The sequence below is a fragment of the Trichoderma reesei genome (genome assembly GCF_000167675.1).
Source record: "Trichoderma reesei QM6a unplaced genomic scaffold TRIREscaffold_5, whole genome shotgun sequence".
NCBI lineage: Eukaryota > Fungi > Ascomycota > Sordariomycetes > Hypocreales > Hypocreaceae > Trichoderma > Trichoderma reesei.
Genome location: NW_006711152.1, coordinates 1,611,423 through 1,639,395, shown reverse-complemented (window position 1 = coordinate 1,639,395; position 27,973 = coordinate 1,611,423). Strand labels below are relative to the sequence as shown.

The following is a 27,973-nucleotide window of genomic DNA, read 5'->3' as shown; positions in this document are numbered from 1 at the left end:
ACAATACAGATCGTGCATCTATGCGAGTGTGTCTGCGTCCTTGCGTGCTCGCACCACCATCGTCCACCAAGGACATCAGGGCCGACGCAGTCGGCATATCTAGGGTCCATAATATGAACAGGCAAACCGCTGATGTATTATGGGTTTCTGAACTGACAAACATTACAAGCGCTTCATAAGTATAAACAAATCAAACACTAGGTACTGCATTATTGTACCTCGACCTCATTCAGCCATCCTCTGCTCATATCGACGGCCTTCTCCCATCGGGCAAACTTCTTGCGCGCCTCCTTTTCTGAGATTTGAGGCCGGAAGATGGTGCGGCCCTCGTTGTTCACGTCTTTCAGATCCTCAAAGCTCTTCCAGACACCCACGGCGAGGCCTGCGGCCATGGCAGCACCAAGCGCCGTTGTCTCACGCATTCCTGGTCTGTTGACAGGGAAGCCAATGAAATCTGATTGGGTCTAATACTTTGTTAGCCTGGGTGATCAAGCTGGGAGGGAGGGATTTAACACGTACCTGCATGATCAAATCGGAAGCGCACATGCCACCGTCTACGCGGAGCTCTGTGAGGGGCTTTCCACTGTCCTTCTCCATGGCTTTCAGAATGGCTTGCGTCTGAAAGCATGTGGCCTCGAGGGTGGCGCGGGCAATGTGGCCACGCTTGGTGTAGGCAGTGATGCCGAAAATGGTTCCTCGAGCGTCGTCGATCCAGTAAGGGGCAAAGAGACCACTGAATGCAGTCACAAAAGTGCAGCCTCCGCTGTCCTCGACCTCTTCGGCGAGAACACTCAGCTTGGATGGCGAGTCGATGAAGCCAAAGTTATTTACCAGAAACATGACACTGGATCCGGCGGTGGCGATGCTGCCCTCGAGAGCATACATCCGCTTGCCCTCGCCAAAGTCAAATGCAACCGTAGTCAGGAGACCGTGTTTGGAAATGACGGGCTTGGAGCCTACGTTGTACAGCAGGAAGCAGCCGGTGCCATATGTGTTCTTGGCCAGGCCGGCGGAGAAGCCCTTTTGGCCAACCAAGGCGGCAGACTGGTCGCCAAGGCATCCGGTGATCCTGACGCCCTTGAGGTGGGTGGTGGTGAGCGAGCCGTACGCCTGGGGGTCGGAAGAGCGGACAATCTTGGGAAGCGTGACTTTATTGCGATCGATGCGAAACCAGTCCAGGAGGTCATCATCGTACTCGAGGGTCTCAATGTTCATAAACATTGTCCGCGAGGCGTTGGAGGGATCTGTGACGTGGATGTTGCGGGCTGGGCCGCCATTCAGCTTGTATACCAGCCAAGAGTCGACTGTGCCGAATGCCAGAGTGCCACGCTCGTAGGCCTCCTTGACCGCGGGTGCATTCTCAAGGAGCCACAACAGCTTGCTGGCGGACGGGTATGTGGAAAGAGGGAGGCCACAGCGGCTGTTGAGCTCGCCGGAGCCGATGCGGTGCTTCAGCTTGCGGACCAGCTCTTGTGATCGAGCGTCAGTCCAGACAATGGCGTTGTGCAGCGCCTTGCCCGTCGTCTTGTCCCAGACGACGGTGGTCTCGCGCTGATTGGTGATGCCCACGGCGACAATCTGCTCGCGGGTGTGGCCCTGGTTCTCAAACTCCTCGACACAGCCATTTACGCAAATCTCTACTGACCGGACGAGCTCCTCAGGGTCTTGCTCATGCCATCTGCGAATGATGTCAGTTCTTCTCGTTTCTTGTTGCGTTGCGAATTTCAAAAATGACATCAAGAAATTCATGTGACATCATGGCGATCGACAAACGTACCCAGAATGCGGATAGTGCTGCTGAAACTCTAGCTGATGTGTTGCGACCATGTCACCCTTCTGGTTGAAGACGAGGAACCGAGAGCTGGTGGTGCCCTGGTCTATGGCTCCGACGAAGCTGGGTCGGATCATGGCTTTGGAACTCCGTGAACTTCTTCTGGACTTGAGTCTTTTGGACAAGGAGGAGATCATTCAAAGGTGCGAGTGTGCCTTTGGTAGGAGCAGTTGTGGCGGAAAAGGTGTGGGTCTTTGTGATGAGAGGTGAAAAAAAAAAAATATAGTGTGAGAGGAAGAAAGAGACACGGAAGGCTTTGTTATATGAACTGACAGACACAACAGAGCTGGCAACGCAATGCTATGACGATGATACAATGATGAAGGAGGATGAAGGAGGAGGAGAGCGTTGTTGTTATGGTTCGTTTGGTGGTATAAGGAATTGAGGAAACCGGACAGGTGTGTGGTTGCGTGGCTCAAGGTAGGCCGACGAGCGGCCCTTTATGTCGCCCCCCCAGACAAGATTTGGCTTCCTGGCCCTGACACAAGAAACAAGCAGACAAGCAACATCATCCGCCGGCCGGGCATTACTAGTGTGAGCGTGTGCCTTGCTGCTAGTTTGGCTGGCTGGGCTGCTTTAGTCGCCCCCCGGAGTAATTGGGTTCCAGGGAGGACATCAGTATTTCGACATCGACTCCGGTGCTCGCACCCTTTCGCACGGCGCTTAAGCACTTACTAACGGGACGCGTGGGATCTACCCCTCAGTTCCACAGTTGCTAATTCCAGGCTCCCCAGATTGTGGAGGCGGAAACGGTCACGAGGGGGCGAGAAACTGAGGTGAGGGCGCTAATCAGGGGGAGATGACATGGGCGAGGGTTGGCGCAGCAAAGACCGAGCCTGAGCCTTTCACTGCCTCTCTCTCTCGCTCGCTCGCTCTCCCCCAACCAACGAGAGAGAGAGAGAGAGTACATAGGAGGGAGGGTTCCGAACTGGTGGAGAAAAAGACCCGAATTGGGGGCACCGAGATTTGGGGGGGTGTTATTTTTATTACGGAGCGCCGTACCGAGAGGGCAAATATTCGCCCATGCTATTACGATTACGGATTATTGATGCTACCATAGGGTGGTATTGTGTTTGTATCGTGTTTGCTCCTTTGTACAGCCGCAGGCCTGGACCTGCGGTTCCGGCTTACTTTTTTTTTTTTCCCCACGGGCAGCTAGACGAGATGACTTCCGTGCTACAACATCTCGGTATCTGCCTCGGCTTCCCCCGTTCAGGTTGGGCTCGTTGTGGCTTTTCAGCCATCGAAGATGGACTGCACTTTAATCAGTGCGCCGCATGTGACTAGCAGAGATCGAGCCCAGCCCCAAAGGGATCCCTTTTCCAAAAAGGCCCCCCCCGCGCGCAACGTGACAGTAGTACATCGCACCGTTACAAGGGGCGCCTCCGTTTCGGGCATCAGCATCCCGAGCTCAGATCCGGGGCCCCGATGCAGAGATGCAGAGGAGACCACATCAAGTGCTTCCCATCGTGACCCCAAAGGGCCGCGCCCTCGGGCCACTGCCGCCCCGACCTCCTCACTAAAGCAAGCTGCCCATCTTCCCATCCAGAGCTCAACGGGACCCTTTTAGCTAGCTACCTTAGCTTCAAGCGCTGCTGCTGCTGCTGCTGCATGCTGCTGCTGCTCTTCTCGCCTGGGGAAAGCTCTAAGCACTCTGGAACGCAGCTAGAAAGCCACTACCGCTCGGGAAATAGTCCCCCAGCCCCCAAGCATGGCCGCGATCTTGGATCGGAGAGAATAGCGAGGGGTGGGGGCTGCAGCTTGGGATTGCAATACCGAAAGTGGCTGGGCCGAGCCCGAAATCTGCAAGGTCTCTCTCCCTCTCTCCTCTCACTCGCACACACCACCCATCCCATCCCATCCCGTCGTCCCGCAGCCAGGATCCGGATAAGCGCCCGTGGTCCGATGTGGGAGTTGGCGCTTTTTGACTAATGGATATGGTAACGGTAAAAGAGAGGAGAGGAGGAGAGAGGCGGGAGGGAAAGGGGGGAGAGAGAAAAGGGCCACGGGACGGGCAGAGACTTTTGACAGGCGCGGCTCTTCTCCGGTGAAGCCAGCGACGATGGGCATTGCCGTTCCCCTCGCATTAGTAGTAGGCAGCCGTAATAATGCTTTGCACTTGTGCATGACAGACACACGGCAATGTCCTCTTTTCTTCCCCATTCGGGGGATGCGCGCCGCTCCATCCTTGCATCAAGCATGGCTGGCGCAACTAGGGGGTCGCTTCATGTGCAGGTCTGTACAGGACCCAGAAGCTTAATGTTGTTTGTGCTGATCTGTTGCCTGAGAGGGAAGTCGTCGTTCTGGATACTGTTCGTGTGACTCCAAGATAAAAGGGATGCATCGTTGCTCTTTATTTCTTTTCTCTCGTCTGTTGCCGTCTCGTGTTTTCTTTCTTTCTCCCCCTTTTCACTCGCTCGCTCGCACCGCCAAATCCTCCTTTTGTGACAAGAGACAAGAGCTTGCTGCTTTCTCACTCCGCTCTTTTGCGCTAAGACGACCTCTGCAGCCGGCCACGTCCGGCGGCGGCCGGGAATCGAGACGTCTCACCAGGGTCCTTCCTAGCCGCCGCCACGATAGTACGAGTACCGTTTAGCCAGGGAGGGGAGGGGTGCATATGGTTGCGTATGCATATTTGATGCCCTCCACGGACACAAGTCTCCTCCCGAGTGTGTGCGAAGTTGGACCTCGGCCATGGCCTGTTGCCCGCCAGTTTTTTTTTTTCTTCTCGTGAGACAGTCGCTGTTGTTGAGTACTACCACCTCCGTAGTAGCACAGCAGTAACGGCAACGGCAATGGAACAGCCCGAGTGACATGAAGTGTTTCGGTGTAAGCCGCCGAATGCATGTGTCGTAAAAGAGATGGCGACCCCGAGACTGCGCCTTAACAACCCCGAGGCCAGCCAGCCTTTCGGTCAACTCATCCAGCATCATCCGATTCTCAGTTCCCGTCGTCCGTCTCGACCAACGTTGGCAGCCCTTGGCATCACCCAAGCTTCGAATCATTGGTTCTTGGTTTTTCCCTAGTGCTCGTTTGCATCATTCCCCCCCTTCCTTTCTTCCTGTATCTCTTTGCCGCCATTGTTGGTCTCCAGGGTTTCCGTCTCATCCCCCGTACTCGAAGGCGGGGGAGAACGTGTTCTCGATTGCTCTCGAGGTCCACAACGCAGCAAGGCGGGCGAACCCTTGTTTGCTTCGACCAGATCTGTCTTCCTTTTCTGTTCGACAGTCTCTTCAGACCTGTCACTCTGTGTGCGCAATCTGCTCATCTGGCGGACACACACCCCTCCCCCCTTCCCCTCCCATTCATCTCATCGTGCGCTTGCAGCACCGACGTACCCGGTCTTTTGGTCGTCGCCTTTCTGCTTTCCTATGCCAGCCAGCCTTAGGACCTGTGCATTGCTCGTAGGGCGTGGTCGGTAGCTGCGTACCTAGACCCGCGATAAGAGAGACGTAATAGTAATCGTCTCTTTTGTCGTTTGCCAAGCTTGGGAAAGGGTAGATATCGTGAAGGCCGGTCTGGTTGTTGCTGCATCCTAAAGGGAGGGAGGGGGCAAAAGAGCTATAATTTGACAACACCACCCACCCTCACCCATTTCTAGAACCAGACTCGGACGTTGCTTTCTTTCTCTTTTTCCTGTTTTCTGTGACCAGTGATCGCTTTTGCATATCGTTAACCAGATATACACATAGCCAGGATATTGAAAGATCTTGACAAATGTCCGAGTCTGCAGAGGCATCTGAGTTCTCCATCGACAAGATCGCTCCCATTCCCATTCACCACACCAACATGGGAAATCCAAACATCCATGATGCAGAGAGAGCAATCTTCCTGACGCCTTCCTTGGAGGAGGAGGAGCTGCTGGCTTGGAGCAAGATCCGAAACTACTGCCAGGACTTCTTTTCCGAGTTCCTCGGGACCATGACATTGATCCTGTTCGGCGATGGTGTCGTTGCGCAGGTCGTGCTGAGTGGCGGCACCAAGGGTGACTACCAAAGCATCTCCTGGGGTTGGGGGTAAGTCTTCAGTGCGGTCATCCGCATTTCGTCAAGTGCCATAGTATCACGAAAGAGAGCCTCGTCCGACTAACAGCAGCCCAGAATCGCCGTCATGCTGGGCGTCTATGTCGGCGGCAAATCCGGCGGTCACCTCAACCCTGCGGTGACCTTGGCCAACTGCCTGTACCGCGGCCACCCCTGGCGTAAGCTGCCCGTGTACGCCCTGGCCCAGCTCCTCGGAGCCATGGCCGGCGCCGCCATCGTCTATGGCAACTACAAGTCGGCCTTTGATGCCTTTGAGGGGGGCGCCGGGATCCGGACCGTGACGGGGCCTACCGCCACCGCCGGCGTCTTCTGCACGTACCCTGCGCCCTTCATGACCCGAACCGGCATGTTCTTCTCCGAGTTCGTCGCCAGCAGCATCCTCATGTTCTGCATCTTCGCCCTGGCTGATCCGAACAACATCGGCGCTGGGAACCTGATGCCGCTGTGCTTGTTCTTCCTCATCTTTGGCATCGGTGCTTGCTTCGGCTGGGAGACGGGCTATGCCATCAACCTGGCTCGTGACTTTGGTCCTCGGTTGGTGTCCTACATGATTGGATATGGTCATGAGGTGTGGTCCGCGGGCGGTTACTATTTCTGGGTATGTATCGTGTCTCTTCCTATCGTTCCCCCTTTGTGGTTCCCCTCTTTGGCGGTGGCAACGGTTCAACGGTTCATGGTGATGTGTCGTCTGCTAACCATGAGCTGCAGATTCCCATGGTTGCCCCGTTCCTAGGCTGCGCATTTGGTGGCTTTCTGTACGACGTCTTCATCTTCACCGGCCCCAGCCCCATCAACACCCCGATGCTGGGACTGCAACGTCTGATGCGGCCCCGCAGAAGCGTGTGGTCCAACACCCATCAGTCCACCATCGAGACGAAGGTCTAGAACTTGGTCTGATGCTGGGGATGTTACCCTAAGATAATGATAACAACAGGACGGGGATTGTCTCGGTAATGAATACAGCCAAAGAAAAAGACAGAATCATATATGATTGGAGGGATTATGGAAAAAGATGTGGGCCAGCAATGAAAAAGGGGAAAAGGGAGGGAACACTTAAAAAAAAAAAGTTGACGATGTGTTTTGATGAACCGATGGCGAACCTTTTCAGGCGCTTTTCAGGAGTCTTGTGGGTATGAGAGCTTGGAGTATATGGTTGGGTGTATAGGTAAAAATGTATTGGTATAGCAGATGATAGTTTAGCGAGCGGTATAATACTGAGGTAATGTTTGATTCCACCCTCAAACTCGACAAGAATTGTGTACAAAGTTGACCTCGAGCATCGAGCATCAAAAGATGGTGTCCGTCTTGTCTTTGTGATCGATAAGGGGAGAAAGGCGGAACAAGGATGCGTGTATGCATGATGAGAACCCTCAAAACAACGGGGAAGGTAATCATATAATAGCTGGTACCAACCTGCTGGAAACATGATGCCGAGCGAGTGAGAGAGATGACAAGTGATGAAAGCAGAGCATGAGGATTCTGAGGTAGTTTCGATGATTGGGGGCCTTGATGAGACCGCAGCAGACGAGATGACCACAAAACCATGATCACCCTATAGATTGGCGAGGGAAGACGGTACCTCTGTCTGCATGATCCAACAGCCTGCGATGTAGATGGACTGAGTGCATGAGACCAGCTGTAGCCCGCATACTTGGACAGCTCATGCATCGGACCTCTTCAGCTCAGCTCAATGCACAGCAATGCGGGCCGAGAACTCAGCCATCTGGCACTTGCCTGATGCTGCTAAAACATGGGGTTGCCACCAGAATCGACACCGCTTGCCAATACGCGTCCACCGGCGAGGCTCGTTGCCACTATCGTGAGATGCCGACTAAGCAATAACGTTGCCGGTAAGCTCTGGGTCTGAGCGTCACTAAGCGATATCGCCTCCAGCCGTTGTTGCCAAGCCATGTTCATCGTCTGATCTCTGCTGTCTCTGAATCCTTGCGGTGTGTATCCCGTGCTCAGCCAGAAACACCATGTAAAGTGTTGCACGGGCTTCTCCGAGCAAAGGGGAGCAAAAGACGACAGAGCCTGCAGTATGGTCACCTGGTCCGTGTGGAGCTGGCGGCCGCGGAAAGAGAAGTGAGACTTGTCGTTTTCCTCCCTTTTCCTTCCTTTCGTTTTCGGGAGGTGGCCTCTGCGTTGCGTTGACGATACTACCTGGTAGGTATCAAGCGTATGCACACGCCCTGCGCCTTTGGCCGTACTTGGCTAGGAGACTGGCGAGAAAACGGAGACATCGTGACCGAAACGGTGTTGCTACTTCCGCGTAAATCCCGGTACGCTGAAGAGTTGCCGTTGGAGGAAAGCTTGAAGCCATCGTCGAGGAGACGTGCCGTAAGAAATGTGCGGTGCCTCTTCTTTGAAAAGGTTTCATGATGGTGCGGGCAGCTGAAAGTTGAAGGATGTGAGACGATGCATGAGGATGCTTGCTCTTCTCGACATTGTGGACGGCTGAATCGTATTGACGGCTCAATGGTCTTGTGGCAGCTGATTAGCTGAATGCAGCTGGTGTTCGTATGGAGCTGAAAAGGCGTGTATCCCTTTTGAGACTGGAGGGAGGCTCGCGGATAAAGACGATTGAACCCTGGCCCTGGTCGTCAATCCTGTTGTGTGGTTGATGTTGGAGGAGAATTATCCGGTACCGGCCGTCGAATCGTGGTTGGCTGACTAATATGTGGCTGGTTGTGGCTGGTGTTTCTCCAACTCGGCACGTGACCAAAGCGGCAGCAGAAGCCAAGGGCAAATCGGCGATTGTTTTCGAGGAGTCGCCTCTTCCTTTTAGCATCTGGCATGCAGTTGCTCGCATCGCCGGGAATGCAATGCCTCATATGGAACCATCACCATCGAGGCTCCGGAATGGGAGCATTCCGCCAATGGCAACGCCAGGTGAACGAGCGCCGCGATCACGGCTTTCTCTATCGGTTCTAACCCCGTCCTGACAGCTTCACGCCGTGTCGCTCTCGGTGATTCTCTACCGAGCCATTCCCGACCCCCTCAGCCAAGGGAACCCCTGTCGCGCGCCACAACCGAGCTGGTCATCGACTCTGTCCATTCATGGCCCCAGGCTGGGCGCGTGGCTCATTGACTTCGGATCGTCAGCCCCGAATCGCCCCCGAGTCGACTCGCCCTGTTCCACTCTGAGCGCCAACCATCCGCGCACTGCTTGGAGATGCGTGGAGCAGAGACCCGCGCTGGCCGTACGCCGGAGGCCGGGCTGCGGCGTGATTGGCCGGGAGTTGACGATTCGAACCCTTTCAGGGAATCCGAGCTGGACCTCTTCCGAGCCGGCTTCATCGGGATCGCAGGGCCAGAGCCTGGTCGACGTTGCTGATCCGGCAGGCCTTCCTGCGTGACATCACGAAGATGTGGCAGTGATGTGGCCCAAGTTTGCGGCCCTGACTGTGAGCATGACTGTGAGCAGGACTGTGAGCAGCGCCCAAGTCTCCGAAAAAAGGAAGAAGAGAGTGCAATCAGTGCCTCGAGGCTCGCAACGCAACAAGCCACCACGTGGAAAAGTCGCACGAAAGACCTAGAAGGCGCTACGGGTTTGGTCGTTCAGCAGAGTCAAACATACAAGGCTTACGACTGCGAAGCCTCTGATATCGACTCTGCCAAGTTTGCTTCTCTTCTTTTCCCCCATCCTCTCTCACTCCTCTCCTCCTCGCCCCTTTCGCCCCACGAATTAGTGTCGAGACCCCATCCTAATCGTCATATCAAGCCCAATCTCGTTTGACCCACGTTCAAGCGTCTGTCGGCCGTCATTCACCGAGCTCAGTCTCGGTTGCATCATTGAAGTCACCTCATCTGACGCAAATTCTATCTTCTGATTCTTCTTGTTCCACTTCGAGCATCACGGTGGACTCGCCTCTCTTCATTCTCCTCCTCGTGCTCTCTGCAGTTCCTGCAAGTCGTCACTTTTGTTACCTCCTTTAAGAGCGCCTTATCCCCCCGCCACGAAACTACCTCCTTGGAGCATCATCAATCGCGTTTTTGCACAGAGGTCAGGTAGGCTTTGCTAACAAAAGGATCCCTGCTATCTGCGTTCCGTCGTATTATTTTCTTCAACAACCGCTTCGCAAGTTCATCACCATGGTTCGAGGCTTCTCAAGCCTTCGACGGCCCCTGCTGGGTCTCGGCGCTGTCGCAACCGCTGGAGGTGCCGCTCTCTACGCCAACACCAGAATATCGCACACAACTGAGAAGCCGATCGCGGAAGTCAAGCGCGACAGCAATGGGCGCATCATCCCGCCTTCATTCCCCGTCGTTCCATCGCGCCTGCAGCAGCTGGCTGAATTGCGGCGCCACAGCAAAGACAATGAGAACCTCGACGAGTACGACCTCATCGTCATCGGCGCGGGCGCGACGGGCGCTGGAATTGCGCTTGACGCCGTGACTCGAGGCCTCAAGGTGGCCGTTGTCGATCGCGATGACTTCGCGGCGGGCACCAGCTCCAAGAGCACCAAACTGGTCCACGGCGGCGTGCGCTATCTCGAAAAGGCTGTCATGAACTTGGACTACTCCCAGCTGCAGCTGGTCATGGAGGCGCTGCACGAGCGCAAGACCTTCTTGACGATTTCGCCTCACCTTTCCAACTCGCTTCCAATTCTGCTGCCTCTCGACAACTGGCTGCAAGCTCCATACATGTGGATCGGCACAAAGGCCTACGACCTGCTCGCTGGCTCACAGGGCCTTGAGGGCTCCTATTTCATGAGCAAAAGCAAGGCTATTGCCAATTTCCCTCTGCTGCGCCAGGACAACTTGGTCGGTGCCCTGGTCTACTACGATGGCCAGCACAACGATTCCCGAATGAACGTTTCTCTCGCCATGACTGCCCAACTGTACGGCGCTACCGTTCTGAACCATGTTGAGGTCACGGGCTTGGATAAAGACGCGAACGGGCGAATTCGTGGCGCAACTGTCCGGGATACCATGCCCGACGGCGACAACAAGGAGTTTACCGTGAGGGCCAAGGGCGTCATCAACGCTACCGGGCCCTTCACTGATGCCATTGAGCGCATGGATGACCCATCGCGCATGGAGCTCGTTGCTCCCGCCTCAGGCGCCCACGTCATGTTCCCCGGCAGCGTGTGCCCGAACGGCATGGGATTGCTCGAGGCGCGAACTTCCGATGGGCGAGTCGTCTTCGTGCTGCCATGGCAAGGCTACACCGTTGCTGGTACGACGGACCATCCTTGCCAAATTGAACGGGAGCCGATTGCGCCAAAGGAAGACGTGGACTTTATTCTCAAAGAAGTCAACAAGCTTCTACGACCGGATGCGAAGCTGAGCCAGTCCGACATCCTGGCAACCTGGTCAGGTAAGAGACACTTCCTTATACCCGCAGATAAAGATGAGAACTTGTTGGACTAACATGGAGAAGGCATCCGACCTCTGGTCCGAGATCCCAAGGCCAAGAACACCGAGTCTTTGGTACGAAACCACCTTGTCACCGTCTCGCCTTCCGGTCTCCTGACCTGCGCCGGTGGCAAATGGACCACCTACCGCCAGATGGCCCAGGACGCGGTCGACGAGGCGATCAAGACTTTTGGTCTTACGCCCTCTGTGGTCTCCCTACCCGACATCAGCGGTGCCGGCCTCCCTGGTATTCAGACAACGGGTCGCTGCATCACCAAGAAGGTCCCTCTGATTGGAGCCCACGGCTACTCGACGTCTTTGGCCTCTCAGCTGATGGAGGTTCACCATATCGATGCCGATGTTGCCCACCACCTAGCACACAATTACGGCGATCGTGCTTGGGCTATTCTGTCCGCTTCCAACGCCGCCACTCGCCTGATCCCCTCGCTGCCCTTCATTGAGGCCGAGATTCGCCATGGCGCTCGGTCCGAAGCCGCTTGCACCGCCGCCGATCTCATCTCCCGCCGCATGCGCCTCGCCTTCCTGGACGTCGAGAACGCCCTGCGTGCGCTACCGCGTGTCATTGATGTCATGGCCGAGGAGCTCAAGTGGTCAAACGATCGAAAGCAAAAAGAATGGAAGGAGACCATCTCATTCTTCAGGTCAATGGGCTTGGAAGAGGCTAAGCAGAACATTACGCGCAAAGAGGTCGAAGCACTACCTGCTCTGCCCAGCCGAAACCCTAGGGTTGCGACCACGGCCGAGCAGGAGGAGCTGGGCAAGGTTGAAGCCAACGGCGTGCTGGCTTAAGCTTGAGTGAGACGAGTCTGTTCTTGTACATATGGTGTTCAGGGAAAGGGTGTTTTGCTTTGTTTGCTTCGTCTTCGGAGTCTGATACCTGGAGTTGGGATCGGAAAGAAGGGTACAAGGGATCTGCTATGCAGGGTAGAAGCAGCGGTTGGATTTTCAGACAAAGTACGGGCGTTATAGACGGCTTCTCATTGTTACTGATATATACCTACAATAGCATCAGCGATTATCTTGAATTTGTTGGATCCCTGCGTGACACGCTCGATGTGGATGATACTTGACTTGGTGATGAACAAATGGCCGCTGGGTGGTGGCAGGAAGAATCCAGTCGCAAATGCAAGCACAATCGGCTCTTCAAGCGGGGGAGAGGAAACGGAAGCCCAGCAAAGAGGCAGTTGCAGAGGCATGTGCTATATATACCTGCCACGACCGAATGTCTGCAGCACAGGATTGGAGTCTTGACACATTCCGCCAGCATTGCCATCAACTTCAGTGTCGGCTTTTGGAGGATCAGTAGATATTTTTTCTTACGAGCATTTCTTTCTGGCGTCTTTCCCACCGTCGCCACACATATAGACACAGCTGCGTCCAAATAACAGCAAAGATGGCCTGGTTGAAAAAGCTGGCCCTCGTCTTGTTGGCAATCGTGCCATATGCCACGGCTTCTCCGGCCCTCAGCCCCAGGTCCCGTGAGATTCTGAGCCTCGAAGATCTCGAATCCGAGGACAAGTACGTCATCGGCCTGAAGCAGGGCCTGTCGCCCACGGACTTGAAGAAGCATCTACTGCGCGTCTCCGCCGTCCAATATCGCAACAAGAACAGCACGTTCGAAGGCGGCACTGGCGTCAAGAGGACGTATGCCATCGGCGACTACCGGGCATACACTGCCGTCCTCGATCGAGACACGGTTCGAGAGATTTGGAACGATACTCTTGTGAGTCTGTGGTTGAGTGCAGATGGTCGCCTCTGGTGCTGGTCTTGTCGTCTCTCTAACGCTACCGGGTGTTTGTCAGATCGACTGCATCGAGAGGGAAAAGATATACACCATTCACGGCAACGTTGCGACGCAGGAGAAGCCGCCCTGGGGCCTTGCAACGCTCTCGAACAAGAAGCCACACGGATTCCTGTACCGCTACGACAAGAGCGCGGGCGAGGGAACCTTTGCCTACGTGCTGGACACGGGCATCAACTCCAAGCACGTGGACTTTGAGGGCCGCGCCTACATGGGGTTCAGTCCGCCCAAGACGGAGCCGACGGACATTAACGGACACGGGACTCATGTTGCGGGCATCATCGGCGGCAAGACCTTTGGCGTGGCCAAGAAGACGCAGCTCATCGGCGTCAAGGTGTTTCTGGATGATGAGGCGACGACGTCGACGCTGATGGAGGGGCTCGAGTGGGCAGTCAATGACATTACGACAAAGGGCCGCCAGGGCCGTTCTGTCATTAACATGTCTCTTGGTGAGTGGCCCTCGATGAACTTGTGTTGATGTGTGGGAGTGCGTGGAGTGAGCTGACGCCGAGCACAGGAGGACCCTATTCGCAAGCGTTGAACGACGCCATCGACCACATCGCCGACATGGGGATCCTCCCGGTTGCTGCTGCGGGAAACAAGGGCATTCCGGCCACGTTCATCTCGCCCGCTTCCGCCGACAAGGCGATGACGGTGGGCGCCATCAACTCGGACTGGCAAGAGACCAACTTTTCCAACTTTGGCCCCCAGGTCAACATTTTGGCGCCCGGAGAAGACGTCTTGTCGGCGTATGTGAGCACAAACACGGCGACGCGCGTGCTATCGGGCACTTCGATGGCGGCGCCTCACGTTGCCGGACTGGCGCTGTACCTGATGGCGTTGGAGGAGTTTGACTCGACGCAGAAGCTGACGGACCGCATATTGCAGCTGGGGATGAAAAACAAGGTGGTCAACCTGATGACGGACTCGCCCAACCTGATTATTCACAACAATGTCAAATGATGGCTCTGCCCTTGCGGTTTGCGTTGTTGTACTTTTGGTGCAGACAGTATAGATATTATTTCATTGTCATGGTATCAATAGATGCTTTTATAATGACCTGGTCAGCTGCTCTTTTGACCTGGGTACCTAGGTACGAGTTGACGACGATATGAGGACTCTTGCTGGATGAGGCGTTGCCTCGAACACTTGCAGGGTAGCCTTGATACATAGTTTAGACGACAGTGTGGTGTTCTCCTGATACTGTCTGCCTTGTCCTTGACAAACTCATGTAATTGTACGATCAATACTTGATGGATATGCATCAACTTGGCAAATGGGCCATGGCAAGGTCAGGAGATGAGAAGAAGCCATCAAGGTGGTGATTTTGTAGCGCATTCTGCTGGAGCACAAAGTCGTCATATATCACCCAAAGTGGCTCGATGGTCACCTCAGCCCAAGTGGCCCAATGAGGAGCGGGGGAGCGGAAGGCGGGGGGTTTTTTGCATGTGAAAAGACCATCACGACAGATTGAGGGGGGTTGTGCGCCTGGCCAAGACTACTTCAGTAAGCTGGCGGGGGGGAGAGAGTACTAATAGAGGGACAAGTGTGTATAATGAGATGCCTCGGCTTTTAGAGCGAGAAGAGAAAGAAGAACGGATGCTGGAGGAGGGTTAGGGTCAGAGGAGGATTGTCAGGCTTGTCTGCAGAGAATGTCCTTGGATGAGATGGAGGAGTTATTAATGGGTAGTTCCTGGTGAGATGAAGAGATGGTGAGGGGATGGCATAACGTATTGGATATGATACTATCTCATTTTGGGTCCTGGGAGGTTGGCGGGGGAGAATGCGGGGATTTACACCCATTGATGATGATGATGTTACCTGGTAGGTAGGTAGGTAGGTAGTGTATGACAGCTGGAGAGAATCAAGACCCCGATCGGAGTGCGAGATTCTAGGTCTTATCCGTGTTTCTTTTTTAGGTGCATTGTAAGAGCGATGAAATGACTGCTATACAAACTCATCTGAGGCTGTTGATTGGGCTGTCTGTCATTTTATACGAGAGAACGTTGGGTTGTGATGGGCTGAGGAGAACTAGGATGTATGTACCTTATGTAAATGGCTCGGTGACGGACGGCTCCCCTGTGGCGGTTTCTCTTATAGTGAAGTCGATGTGGTTCCATTGAGTTTATTCAGATAGTGTGTGTATGTATAAGGTATGTAATTGGATCAGTCTGGTGTAATAGGTATCTACTTGGCTGTTGGTAGCTGGAGAGACGGAGGACGCAGCCACCTCGGGCGTGGCAGTCGCAAATCACCCGATAACAGGCCAGAGTCTCCCAATCGAAGCGTGCCCTCCCCTTTTGCATATGCAAGATAAAGCAGCCTCGACGACGGATAAACACAAAAAATCTTGATAAAAAATATTCCCGCATGCGAGTAGAGTACACGTAGCTTGGACGTACCTATTTTTTATTTTATTTTTTTTACTTTTTCTCGTATTCTTTGTTTTTGTGCTCCGTTTCTGCTTCATCTTGTCGTCGTCATCTCTGGTTACCTCCTCATCGTCCATCCCACCAACCCCTCACCTGTATCTGGCTCTGCTGCTGCTGCTTCTTCGTCTTCATCTATCCTACATAGCCCTCCTCCTCCTCCTCCTCCTCCTCCTCATCATCTGTCTCTATACTATATATATATATATACATACGGTCGGTCGTTTTCAAGTCAATCGTTTTATCCCCACAGTGACACACACACCATGGGCTCGGAAGAGGAGCAGAAGCCCGTCATCATCGTCGGCGGCGGCCTGGCCGGGCTGGTGGCCGCCCACGAGCTGGCCCAGCGCAAGGTGCCGACGGTCATTGTCGACCAGGAGAACGAAAACAGCCTGGGCGGACAGGCCTTCTGGTCGCTGGGCGGCCTGTTCCTCGTCGACTCGTACAGCCAGCGCCGCATGGGCATCAAGGACTCGCGCGAGCTGGCGATGCGCGACTGGCTGGGCTCCGCGCAGTTCGACCGCGACGAGGACTACTGGCCGCGGCAGTGGGCGCGGGCCTTTGTCGACTTCGCCACGGACGAGTTCGAGGACTACGTGCGGGCGCTCGGGCTGGGCTTCCTCTTCAACGTCGGCTGGGCCGAGCGCGGCGACGGCCGGGCAGACGGCCACGGCAACTCGGTGCCGCGCTTCCACATTGCCTGGGGCGCCGGGCCCGAGGTGGTGCGCGTCTTTGCGGATCCGGTGCGCAGGGCGGCCGACGAGGGCCTCGTGACGTTCAAGTTCCGGCACCAGGTCGACGAGCTCGTCGTGGACGGCACCGGCCGGGCGGTCGGCGTCAGGGGCAGCGTGCTCGAGGCCGACGACTCGCCCCGGGGCGTCCAGACGTCGCGAGCCGTCGTCGACTCGTTTGAGCTGCGCGGCGCCGCCGTCATCGTCACGTCGGGCGGCATCGGCGGCAACATCGAGGCCGTCAAGAAGAACTGGCCCGTCGACCGCCTGGGCCCCAAGGTGCCCGACTTCTTCGTCACCGGCGTGCCCGCCCACGTCGACGGCCGCATGCTCCAGATCACCGAGAACGCCGGCGCCAACCTCGTCAACCGCGACAGGATGTGGCACTACACCGAGGGCCTGCAGAACTGGGACCCCATCTGGCCCAACCACGGCATCCGCATCCTGCCGGCCCCGTCGTCGCTGTGGCTCGACGCCTCGGGCAAGCGGTTCCCGCCGTATCTCTTCCCCGGCTCGGACACGCTCAGCACGCTCAAGGCCATCTGCGCGACGGGCTACGACTACAGCTGGTTCATCCTCGACCAGAGCATCATTGCGCGCGAGTTTGCCCTCTCCGGCTCCGAGCAGAACCCGGACCTGACCAGCAAGAGCATCTGGGAGCTGCTCAAGAACAGGCTCTTTTCCTCAAAGGGCACCGTCAACGTGCAGCTGTTCCAGGAAAACGGCAAGGACTTTGTCGTGCGAGACACGCTCAAGGAGCTGGTCGCCGGCATGAACGAGCTGGCCAAGGAGCGCAACGGCCCGGTCCTCGACTACGACAAGATCAAGGAGGTTGTCGACGCCCGCGACGACCAGTTCAACAACGCCTACTCCAAGGACGCCCAGGCCATGCTCATCCACAACGCGAGGTCGTACTGGATAGACAAGCGCAGCCGCGTCGCGGCGCCGCACAAGCTGCTGGACCCTGCCCACGGGCCCCTCATCGCCGTCCGCCTCAACCTGCTCAGCCGCAAGACGCTCGGCGGCCTCGAGACGAACCTGAGCAGCAACGTCATGAGGAAAGACATGACGCCGTTCCCGGGCCTCTACGCCGCGGGCGAAGTCGCGGGATTCGGCGGCGGAGGCGTCCACGGCTACAATTCGCTCGAGGGCACCTTTCTGGGCGGCTGCATCTTTTCGGGGCGCACGGCTGGCCGAGCCGTGGCGGACGAGCTGGCCGAGGTTGTCAAGGAGTGAGTGGCGTGTCTTCTGGGGGAGCTTCCTTTTTTTTTTTCTTTGAGAAGAGTGATGAGGTTATACTACCGTGTTTTTCTTATTTACGACGAAACCCGCGGGGCAAAAGGCGAGTTGGAGGAGTTGGTAGCATTCATGATTTTTATCTTTCCTACTGTGTATGGTTTATTGCCGGTTTGACCTATGCTATTTGACGCAATGAGACCAATGATGAGCCCCTGTGTCATGAATGCTTTGTATTAGTATATCAACCAAAGCTCTCTCCGTTGCTCTGATTTCTCATTCTGTCATTTTAAAGTTGGAGGGTTTGTAAAGGGAGAACAGGGGGGGAGATGGCCTTCGATCAACACGAGGCTAGATGCGTGATTGGTGGAATATTATGCCAGACGACATCCTTTTGTTCGGAAGAATTGTCCCAGGCTGTCGGATATTTGCCGTGATGCAACTATACTCGTACTACTACGATGCTCTTCTTCCTATTGCTCGATTGGAGCGAATTTGGGGTAAACGTTTTCGGTCAAGGGTTGGAGGAGAATCTGGGGAAATCTGGGGAAACTGTCCGGGGAGGGTGCGATATGTAAGACGCTGTTTGTGTATAAATATCGGGAGAGGGGGTCCTTGAACTGTTCATCCTTACGGCGAGTCTCAGCTCAAGCAGAGCCAGGTCTTGTCCATTGATTCCTTATTTGACTGGCTGACCGACTTGATTAAGAGACGGAATGCATTTCTCGTCGCTTTCTTTGGGCCTGCTTTCTGCGGCGGGCGTCGTCGTCAATGCCCTGCCCGGCTTGGGCCTCGGGGACCTGCTCTGGCCCCTGAAGGTCCCCGACACGGTCGTCATTGACGGGTGGCGTCTCGTCGATGCAAAGACGCGTCTCTACCTGGGCGACCGGGAGCTCAAGGCGGCGCTGAAGCACCTCACAGCCCAGGCAGACTCGTGGCTATCCCAGGGCCCCTGGACCGTCACCGCCAAGACGAAGCCTCCCCCCAACGGCACCATCCACGACTACTCGTCCCAAGCACCGTACTGGTGGCCCAACCCCAGCACGCCCGACGGCTGTCCGTACAACCAAAGGGACGGCGAGCGCAACCCCGAGGTCGACCAGTACCAGGACAGGGTCTCGGTGGGCAAGATGTTCAACTCGACGTACGTGCTGTCGCTGGCGTGGTATTACACCGGCGAGAAAAGGTACTCGCAGCACGCGGCGGATATCCTGAGGACGTGGTTCCTGGACGACAAGACGGCGATGAATCCGAATCTGGAGCACGCGCAGATCATTCCGTGCGCGAACACGGGGCGGTCGATTGGCATCATCGACTTCAGCCAGGAGTATACGAACGTCGTCGACGCTGTGGCGATTCTCAACTCGGGGCCTGCGCCCGGCTGGACGAAGCGGGACAATAACAAGTTTGTCGACTGGAACAAGCGCTTCTTGGCGTGGCTTGCGGATTCGCCGTTTGGTGTCGAGGAGGCTTCTGCGCAGAACAACCATGGGACGTTTGCCAACATGCAGATTGCCGCCTTGGCAGTCTTTACGGGGAATCATTCTCTTGCTGTGCAGAGGACCAGGATTGCAAGGGGCTTTATCGACAGCCAGATTACCGCGAACGGCTCGCAGCCGCAGGAGCTGGCTCGGACGAGGAGCTTCCACTATTCGAACTTTGACTTGTGCGCGCATTTGCGGATGGCGCTTATCGCGAGAAAGGTGGGCGTTGACTTGTTTCGGTATAAGGGGCCGCAAGGGCAGACGCTGTTCAAGGCGGTGGAGTTTCTTGTGCCCGCGGCAAAGGGGGGAGCGAGAGCGTGGACGTATCCGGAGCTGGGGTTTACGCAGTATGCGGCTACGGATAATGTGAGGGCTGCGGCGCAGGAGGGGGATACTGTTGCGAGGGGGGCGGTTAAGGGGTTGAAGGCGCCGCCGGGGGGAGATATCTTTGGGTTGAGGCCGGCGCCGGAGCAGTTGGATAGTATTGCGACGGTTGGGTGATGGATGTGGTTGGAGGGAATAGGGGGAAGATGGGGCGGGGGGGTTATGATGGAGATGGGTGATATGTTGCTACTGTTTTCATGGCTCTTGGCTGTTATTAATACTCTTTGGTACTGCCTCTACGCTCTATGTGCCGGAGTGACGCTTCGTTATATGGGGGTTGACGTGTAACCGAGTCTCTCATATTCGGTTTGTCCCTTTTCACGTCGTCACATTCTCCCCCTAATGATGACAACGACCAGGGGGGAATCTTCTGACACAATTTTGCATTATCCAGCCTCAACGTCTGCATCTACAAGAGTAGAATCCTCACGTCTACTCGAAATCATCCCATATGGTCGCTAACAGCGGTTGTCATCACGATGATGACGACTCAGCAACACATGATCCCAAAGTTCCTTATGGCATGATCCCTGAAGCAGTAAGAAACACGCATGGATCGTGTTCAGCTCATGCAAACAAGGAGGGAGGGGGGGCCTACTGCAGATGATTCTTTACTGGTGCCGTGTGCTTCTCCTTCGCAAGAGGGCCGTTGCTCGAATGGTAAGTAATGTCTATAGGTGCTGTACCTTTTGCTCAAGTTGACATCTCACAGTGATCCTGCCCTTGAATATTGTCATCAGTCGGGACATCAACCTTAGCATTTGGATGGCCGCTGAACCAAGGCCTTTGGAGGGTTATTCTAGCACTTGGCGGTTGCATCTAGAAGCGAGTGACTGATGGCACGATATGTGCAAGTCCCAGTGCGCAATATCCCCGACTTTCTCGTGCTCCCTGTGGCTCTAGACGTGTCTGGTTCAACGCTTCACATGACGACATAATTTGACGTCGGTGTGCTCTCTGCCAAGATGATGTTTTCAAGGGTAGTTCTCCTCCTCATTTATCGTCAAGACAGTCGCCGTCCTTGTCAGAGACGCAACCCGACCAATTGCTGGTGAAAATGGTGTTCATTGTTGAGTATGAAAAATCAGAATCGAGGTCCGTCGTTTGTACACATATGGCACTAGGGGCAAACCCCCAGTAATGAACATGTGATCATATACGATGGTGAGGTACGGAATAGCGAAAGATATTGTCCTTGACCTGGAACTTGGGCTTTTCTCACCTCAGCCGCACTGCAACATGAGAGAGAAACTGCTGGAATTGTCCTTACCTGAGGTAGTCTGCGAGTCGTAACGTCTGGTTCTTGTTCCAATTATTCTCGCGACGGTTGGAATTGAAGCCATCTGAGACACCCAAAGAGATCTGATCCATGTTCCCCTGCACATATACTGTAGACCTTTGGGGTCTTGTCTTGGCGTCGTGCCAGCCTGTCAGCTCGTTGATATGCCGATTTTGCCCCTGAACTTACAAGCCTGTGAATGTATTATTTTAAACGTCGCCAAGTTGTTACTGATCCCTGCTCTCGAACTAGATTGTCGAGATATCACGCCTTCTGCATGTCAATCGAACAAAATCATCCCGCCATGTAATACCTCATGACAATAGGATATCGCTTGCACCTTGTTAATGAAAGAAGCTTAGGTATATTTGTCAGTAGCTCACGCTATACACCTTCCAGTATCCCAATCCCCCATTCAGAGAAGCATAACTCGAGGCCCCCCTTCCCCCAACACCCAAATACCGTCCCGTCCCCTTCACTCCAAACGAATACCCCTTTCCAGACTTGTAACCCACCGTGAACACAACGGCCTTCCCAGCATCACTGCAGAGCTGCCCGTTGTCACAGATGTAGTTCCGTCCACTATCGTCCGAAAGCGTAAATTCATCCCCTCCAACCGTCACCGCATGTGCGATCCACCTCTGAGAAGGAGCATCATGTCGCTCAGTCGCCCTACTGAGGACAATAGTGCCTAAAAAGGACGTCTTTTGGGTGAGTGCGAAGCCGTTTGCTTCGAGAACGAGGTGGCGGCCTTCGGTAAGCATTCCACGAAGCGGCTTGAACCCCCTTTCGACCTGAGTCGTCAAGTCGGCAATCACCCCGGTGCCAGTGTAAGGAACTGGTGGCTGGACCTCCGAGTACAAGGACTGGCAGTACGACGAGCCGTCGTACACTCCGTTGGAATCCGTATGGGGGGTCTGCGGCTCAGGGAGTTGTGGGATGGAGTAGTCGGGGTGGTCAAAGTCAAAGGCATCGACCAGATCGGACATGTGGCTACGGCGCCAGTAAACCATTTCTTCCGTCGTGACGTTGCGGCCCTTTGCGGCCTGCCACTTCTCCACAAAGAGAATCTGCGAGTTGTGGTCGCTGTGAGCGGAAAACACGCCGCCGTTGCGCGTCCAGGGCGAGATGATGTAGAACGGCAGCCGGAAGCCGGGCCCGACAAAGGTATAGCCCACCTGCCCGTACGGATCATCGATCCATTCGCCGGCGGTGTCCCTGGGAGAGCGATAGGGGTCGACGTGGTCGAACCAGCCGCCCGTTTCGTCGTACGAGATCATGAGGGCCGTCCTGTTGTACTTTGGTGAGTTGAGGACGGCCTGGGCAACCTGGTGCTGCAGCCAGGCGCCATCATGCGGAGAATACGGGGGATGCTCCGAAAGCTCCATGGGAGCCACGATGTAAGAGACTTCGGGGAGTGTGCCGTTGGCAGCCTTTGCGTAGAACGTGTCGAGCGAAAGACCCTTCATGCCCCTCTCGTAGAGACTGGAGCCCGGCTCGGCGTCCTGGAACTGCTGGAACCGGGCGTACGAGTTGTCGTCGAAGTTGTCCGCGTCCTGGAAGACTTGCCATGTCACGCCCGCGTCTTCGTAGTGCTCGCCCACCGTCTTCCACTTGAGCGGGTAGCAGTTGAAGCCGCCGGGCTCGCAACCCGGCGTGATGTTGTTGTCGATGTACGGGTTCCCGCCCTGGTCTGGGGTTTGAGGGCCGCCGGGGACGTTGACGCTGCCGGAGAGCCAGGTCACTCTGTTGGGATTCGTGGCGGCGACGATAGCTTCCTGGTGTCCCAATCAGCATGGTTATTTTTACTCCTCAGGTACCTACCTATCTATATGTATGAGGTGACGTACCTGGTACATGTCGGCAACGACGAAACTATCCGCCAAGGCAAACTGAATCGGAATGTCCTGCCGCTTGTAGAAGCCGATGCTGTACGGACTGTTGTCCACGGCCCAGCGATCATTGCGGCCAGAGTTCCATGCTGCGTGATTCTCCTGCCAGCTGTTGCTCCCCGAGACCATGCACTGCGTTGCTTCAGTCCAGTTGCCGCCGAGGTAGTTGATGTAGAAGGGAGTCACGTAGTCGGTCTCGTTGGTCAGTTGCGAGTTTGTCACTTGTTTCCAGACCGGGACGCCGTCGTTCATCTGCAGGTTCGCGTCTGCGAAGCCTCGGACGCCGGCCATTGTGCCAAAGTAGTGGTCAAAGGCACGGTTCTCTACAGATTATTGGGTGTCAATTTTCAAGACGTCGACGCTCAAAAACTAAGATCTGCGTATCATACCCTGCATGAAGAGGACGACATGGTCAATGTCCTTGAGGCTGCCTGCACTCGCAAGGCCGATGACGGCCATCAACGTCGCCGACGCAGGCGCAAGAGTCACGAAGCGAGGCATCTTGTCTGACGGTGGCAGCCAAGAAGCAGGATAGCTGAGGTGCCCGGGAGAACTTCTTGCAGCCCAGCTTCACCACACTGAAGATAGATCTACGACAGACATCGCGTGGATGATATACGCTTCGCTTCCAGTGCGCATCATCACAGACACACACCCCTCACTGCAATGTGAGTTGCCAAGCGCAGTGTAGCACTGACGTACCGACAAGGCGGCTGTCCGTGCCGAAGGTCACGGTTCATCATGCGGTTAAAGGATAAACAGCTGTGATGTTGCATTTCCTGTCTGACCTTCTACCGACGCCCCAAAGCGGAAGGTAGGTGGCCATTGTTTGTTGAGAGAGGAGATCACCATGAGGTTGGGACTTGTGCTGCAGGGAAGGGCAGTTTAGGAGATGTTGGGATAATGGTTAGCCAACAGGATAAAGCGCGTTACACTCCATCTTTTGCACTCAAAGCGGTAGAGTCTCTCATCAAGAGACATGGAGTAGGAAATTTCAAAGCCGCTAGAAAAAAGATCCAGGTCCAATGTTGCGCTCAAAAGCATGTGATTGGATCCATCGGGAAAGGACAGATGCGAGATGCGCAGCCAGACGATCAAGACATGTGCTTGCGAGAAGCCAATAGCGGCCACCCGGTGGCCCTCGTGACGGCGGCCGTGGTTGGCTGGAGCGGCACCGATGCAAGGATGGGTGAGTTAGTGCAGGGGGACTCGCGAGGTTCCACAAGGACGAAGACCACGATAGTAGTAGTAGCAGAGTAGTATTGTAGCTGCATGATGGACATCGAGAGGTGTGGAGACTGAGACAGCTCTTTAGGCGACAAGAAAGAGCGGGAAAGGCCTCATTTGTACTGCTTGGAGATGAATTAGTACATGAGTCTGTTGTGTGAGTCTGTGTTGAGAGGCGAGGGGAGGAGAAGGAGGAGAATTGGGGAGAGTGTCTTGACTTACACGGAAGATGCCGTGATACGTAAGCCTCCCGAACACTACTAGATGGGCGTTTCAACACCGTCTCCCACATTCCCGAGGAAATCGTCTGATAAAAAACAACAACACAAAACACTCACCAGCAAGATAGCAGAATAGCCTGGCAGACCGGTGCTACTAGACCAGAACGCCGGCCGGGCAAAAAAAACAGCATCTTTGGCCTCGTCCTCCTGCGGGGCCCGCCACAAACCCGGGCATTCAACAAATCAAACGACGAAATCCCCACGTGCGGCGAGTGGCCCGGCAGTCGATGCCGACAGAGTGGTGACGAATACCTCCGCGCGTCTTTATACCGATGTTGCGAGAGTCTTGGCATTTGGGCCTTGTCTGTCCGATCACCGCCGTTGTTTTCTGCTTGTTTTGTGCCTCTTATCTGTTGTGTCATGACGTGTCCCGGTTTCTAGCCGTTTTTTCTCTCTCTGTTTGGAATCCTGACTTTTTTGCTTGTCCCCCCCCCCTTTTGTCGGATGAGCTATGTCGAGTTGAGTGTGTCGAGAGACATGTTGATGAAATCTTCTAGCTCAAAAGTCCAAATACTCAAATCGGAATGAGGGACGAACTCGAAGACCGCCGTCTGCTCGATCAAGTAGACGTCGATAGCGATGACTTGGCGACCCAACCAAGCATCGACGAGGCACGGCAGGCAGAGACAGCTGCAGAGCCCACGGCCCGTCCAAAGCCCAGGATTGCTCTCGTCCGCATTGCCGGCCTCATCGTCGCACTCTGTCTGGGCTCCCTGCTTGTTCTGCTGTTTGCCCTGAACCGCCACGCTTCCGGCGCCCCCTTAGACGACAGCCAGCTTGCCATTCCACTTCATCCGACCGAGCATTCCACAAGAGATCCCACCACACTGACCTTTGACTGGCATGTCACTTTGGGCACGAAAGCCCCGGATGGGGTGGAGAAGGAGGTGTATCTGATCAACGGTGCGTGAGGATATTATTCATGCAGCACCTCTTACCTGGAGGGCTCAGAAGGCCACAGTCCGAGGGGCGTGGTCGGATCGATTGGCTGACATTTCTGAACAGGACAATTCCCGGGGCCAACCATCGAGGCACGATCCGGGGACCGCATCATCGTCCGTGTCCACAATGACCTCAAGGACAAGGCCGACGGCGTCTCGCTGCACTGGCACGGCCTTCGCATGCAGGGCTTCAACGCCATGGACGGAGCCGTTGGCTTCGTTCAGTGTCCTATCCCCGCTGGCGGCTCGTTCGTCTATGACTTTCGCATCCGCGACGACGAGCACGGCACGTTCTGGTGGCACGGTCACTCCCAGCTGCAAAGGGGGGACGGCCTCTTTGGCGGGTTGGTGATTCACGAGCCGAGACAACATCGGAGCGACAATGAGGCTGCAAGTGACGAAGCACTGCTCCTCATCGGTGACTGGTTCCATCGCCGGCAAAGTGATGTCCTCGATTGGTACAGCAGCCCGGCGAGTGCAGGCAACGAGCCCGTGCCGGATTCCATCGTCATCAACGGCCGTGGCCGATACGACTGCTCCATGGCCGTGCCGGCTCGTCCTGTCAAGTGCAAGGCAACCAGCTTGAGCAACTTCCCGCCTCTGATCAAGAAGGCTACAGGGGAGACGCTGCTGAGAGTTGTCAACACAGGCACCGTCGCCGGCTTGACTGTCGGCGTTGACGGGGCTTCCCTCCAGCCGACACACATGGATGGAGGCTGCAAGGTGGATTCGAAGCCGGCTGATTCCATTGGTACTCTCTATCCCGGAGAGAGGGTTGATTTGTTGCTCAAGTGGAAGACTGATCAGGCGGCGGAGCCGTGGTTCAACGTATATCTAGATCATGAGTGAGTTATCCCACCTCATACCTCTTGTACTCTCAAAAGGCAAACAATCCTCTAACACCCCATAGGAATCTTCGTTTCGGCAACCCGGCGTTGAACCCCAACCATACCTTTCCAGCTCTACCGAAAACAGTCACGGCTCATGATAGGGACCAGGCGCCCCCTTTGAGATTCAGCAGCAGTCATCTTGATCTAGCGTCCCTTTCTGCCACCGAGGAGCCATCTCCCATCGCCACGGCGGAAGAAGAACAAACTGTTCTGCTCTACGTCTCGACTCAGAAGCTTGCGGTGCACGGAAACAAGCCGCTCGGCTTCGTCAATCACACGGTTTGGCAACCACAGTCGCCGCCGCTGCTGTCACTGAACCGGTCATCCTGGGACGAGAACCAGTTCGTCCCGTTCATCGGCAGCGGGTCAAAGCCAACAAAGGTCAAGCTGGTGATCAACAACCTTGACGATGGTTCACACCCATTCCATCTTCATGGCTATTCTTTCCACGTCCTGTCCTCCTTCCGGGCAGACAATGCCAAGCTTGGGAGCTATAACCCTTACGAAACACCGGAAGACAAATCACCAGGCCATTGGAAACGGGAGAGGCCTCTCCGGAAGGACACCGTCAGCGTGCCGAGAAAAGGCCATGTGGTGCTGTCATTTGTCGCCGACAACCCCGGAATGTGGATGCTACACTGCCATATGATGGTACACCTTGGAACAGGCATGGCGACGGGCTTCCAGGTCGGAGTACCAGAGGATGAAGAGCATATATATGGATTGGACGAGTCAGCAGCGAGGTTGTGCAAAGCGTCGGAATAAACAAGAACCAAGATACCCAAGACCAAAAGAAGAAAAACACTTATGAGACCAAGACAGATATCATTGTACATTCATTAAAACAGAAACATATGAAGAACAAGAAGAAAAAAAAGGAATAAATATTGATGAACCATAGTAGCCCAAAAACGTATTGTAAAAGATATACACAGAATATGAACAATGGGGGTATAATTGACCAAAGAATAAACATCATATCCAAGACGTAAACAATTCCTCGACAGAGAAATTTTCGTAACGGTTACCACAGCATCAAAAAAGATATTGAGAAAGATAAAGAAAGGATCGTAACCCGGAAGAGGAATTCCGGACACACCAGGCTGTGCGCGCCGTTCTCATCGTCACCACCTTCACTCGGTGCCGGGACCGGAACGCCAGTGGGCACCGTTGGTGGCGCTCCGGCGAGCACTTTGTCGCCAGAAGGATACTGGATGTTCCAGACGGGCTGTGACTTGAGCGTATCGGGTACTCCCAGGGTGCCTGGACAAGACGGCTGATTGGCATTGGGCCAGTCCAGAGTGCAGACTTGGTCCTGTCCGAGGGTGCAGATCGAGTCGAGGATATTGTACAGGACATAGTTGTCTGCAACCCACGAGTTCTCCTGCTCGAGACAGCTAGACAGGAAGTTCATGCTGTTCGCCGCGCTGAGAGGGAGCTTGTGGCCCTTTGTGTGGAGCAGGCTCGCGCACTTGGACGCATCGACGTTTTGCGTCGTCATCTCGACGGGGCCTCCTGCAAAGGGCTTGTCGGTGGCGGAGTAGCCCGTGTAGAGATAGTTCCAGGCATCGTAGCTGACGTCGTGGGCGCCCTGGGACTGGTCCACGCGCAGCAGATAGACCTGGCGGCCCTGGTACTGGAGAGAGACGCAGATGTTGTTGCAGTCGACGGAGTCGGGCCAGTAGGCGACTCGGTTGGTGTTGACCTTGCAGCCCAGCACGCCGATGGACGACGAGTAGCTGTCGTGGGGCGTCGCCCAGACAATTTTCGAGGACGATGAAGAGGAGCTGTCGTCGCGAGGGATTGAAGCGGCGACAGCAGCAGACGCCAGCAGGGGCAGAAACGCCACGGGCGTTGCCATGAGCGTTGCCATGAGAGAGTGGAGGCTGAAGAGCATCACGAGAGCGTCGTCATAAGGAATGGAGAGACTGACTCGTCACTTGGCCAGACCGGGGCCAGCGATTCAATGAGCGAACAGATCAAGACAATAAGGAGTGACAGGCGGCGATTTGGCGCCGTTGCGGCGAGGGCACAGGACGAAGCGCGCGAGGCTCAAAGAGCGTCAATTTCGCGCATCGGGACGAGGCTGCATGGCAGAGGGGAGAAAAAACGGCTCGACAATCGCGATGGCAGCGAATC

The 27,973-nt window shown here is 55.3% G+C and overlaps 9 protein-coding genes across 9 annotated transcripts; 6 read left to right on the top strand and 3 right to left on the bottom strand.

The window, feature by feature from the left end:
• Positions 1–209: 209 nt before the first annotated feature.
• On the bottom strand, positions 210–1,908 carry TRIREDRAFT_58356 (glycerol kinase-like protein; the record flags this gene model as incomplete). The annotated part of the gene is made up of 3 exons (XM_006963713.1): positions 210–464; positions 520–1,678; positions 1,778–1,908. 3 exons carry the CDS (start codon positions 1,906–1,908, stop codon positions 210–212), a joined length of 1,545 nt encoding a protein of 514 aa, XP_006963775.1.
• A 3,712-nt stretch (positions 1,909–5,620) lies between these two features.
• Positions 5,621–6,759, top strand: TRIREDRAFT_58584 (uncharacterized protein; the record flags this gene model as incomplete). The annotated part of the gene is made up of 3 exons (XM_006963924.1): positions 5,621–5,847; positions 5,932–6,472; positions 6,583–6,759. The coding sequence occupies 3 exons, from the start codon at positions 5,621–5,623 to the stop codon at positions 6,757–6,759; spliced, it is 945 nt and encodes a 314-aa protein (XP_006963986.1).
• A 2,832-nt stretch (positions 6,760–9,591) lies between these two features.
• Positions 9,592–12,242, top strand: TRIREDRAFT_76620 (glycerol-3-phosphate dehydrogenase). The gene is made up of 2 exons (XM_006963923.1): positions 9,592–11,197; positions 11,258–12,242. The coding sequence occupies exons 1-2, from the start codon at positions 9,970–9,972 to the stop codon at positions 12,043–12,045; spliced, it is 2,016 nt and encodes a 671-aa protein (XP_006963985.1). The 5' UTR covers positions 9,592–9,969; the 3' UTR covers positions 12,046–12,242.
• Positions 12,243–12,649: 407 nt separating this feature from the next.
• On the top strand, positions 12,650–14,020 carry TRIREDRAFT_58698 (serine protease; the record flags this gene model as incomplete). Its single annotated transcript, XM_006963922.1, has 3 exons — positions 12,650–12,979; positions 13,116–13,506; positions 13,575–14,020. 3 exons carry the CDS (start codon positions 12,650–12,652, stop codon positions 14,018–14,020), a joined length of 1,167 nt encoding a protein of 388 aa, XP_006963984.1.
• Positions 14,021–15,752: 1,732 nt separating this feature from the next.
• TRIREDRAFT_76617 (uncharacterized protein) lies at positions 15,753–17,571 on the top strand (the record flags this gene model as incomplete). Its single annotated transcript, XM_006963921.1, has 1 exon — positions 15,753–17,571. One exon carries the CDS (start codon positions 15,753–15,755, stop codon positions 17,454–17,456), a length of 1,704 nt encoding a protein of 567 aa, XP_006963983.1. The 3' UTR covers positions 17,457–17,571.
• A 601-nt stretch (positions 17,572–18,172) lies between these two features.
• Positions 18,173–19,441, top strand: TRIREDRAFT_58525 (uncharacterized protein; the record flags this gene model as incomplete). The annotated part of the gene is made up of 1 exon (XM_006963920.1): positions 18,173–19,441. The coding sequence occupies one exon, from the start codon at positions 18,173–18,175 to the stop codon at positions 19,439–19,441; it is 1,269 nt and encodes a 422-aa protein (XP_006963982.1).
• A 1,533-nt stretch (positions 19,442–20,974) lies between these two features.
• TRIREDRAFT_21960 (phospholipase C) lies at positions 20,975–23,008 on the bottom strand (the record flags this gene model as incomplete). The annotated part of the gene is made up of 3 exons (XM_006963488.1): positions 22,885–23,008; positions 22,454–22,818; positions 20,975–22,381 (listed from the first exon to the last, which is right to left on the bottom strand). Exons 1-3 carry the CDS (start codon positions 22,994–22,996, stop codon positions 20,975–20,977), a joined length of 1,884 nt encoding a protein of 627 aa, XP_006963550.1. The 5' UTR covers positions 22,997–23,008.
• Positions 23,009–24,378: 1,370 nt separating this feature from the next.
• TRIREDRAFT_121098 (multicopper oxidase) lies at positions 24,379–26,594 on the top strand (the record flags this gene model as incomplete). The annotated part of the gene is made up of 3 exons (XM_006963919.1): positions 24,379–24,906; positions 25,009–25,789; positions 25,855–26,594. Coding segments are annotated over exons 1-3 (1,899 nt in total), but the record flags the coding sequence as incomplete, so codon positions are not given.
• Positions 26,595–27,017: 423 nt separating this feature from the next.
• On the bottom strand, positions 27,018–27,596 carry TRIREDRAFT_32203 (uncharacterized protein; the record flags this gene model as incomplete). The annotated part of the gene is made up of 1 exon (XM_006963494.1): positions 27,018–27,596. A coding segment is annotated over one exon (579 nt), but the record flags the coding sequence as incomplete, so codon positions are not given.
• Positions 27,597–27,973: the final 377 nt, after the last annotated feature.

What these genes read in the sequence shown, in the direction of transcription:
- TRIREDRAFT_76620 (XM_006963923.1), top strand. Translation starts at nt 9,970, where the DNA reads ATGGTTCGAGGCTTCTCAAGCCTTCGACGGCCCCTGCTGGGTCTCGGC. An exon ending in CATCCTGGCAACCTGGTCAG is followed by an intron (nt 11,198 to 11,257) that starts GTAAGAGACACT and finishes ACTAACATGGAG; the next exon opens with AAGGCATCCGACCTCTGGTC.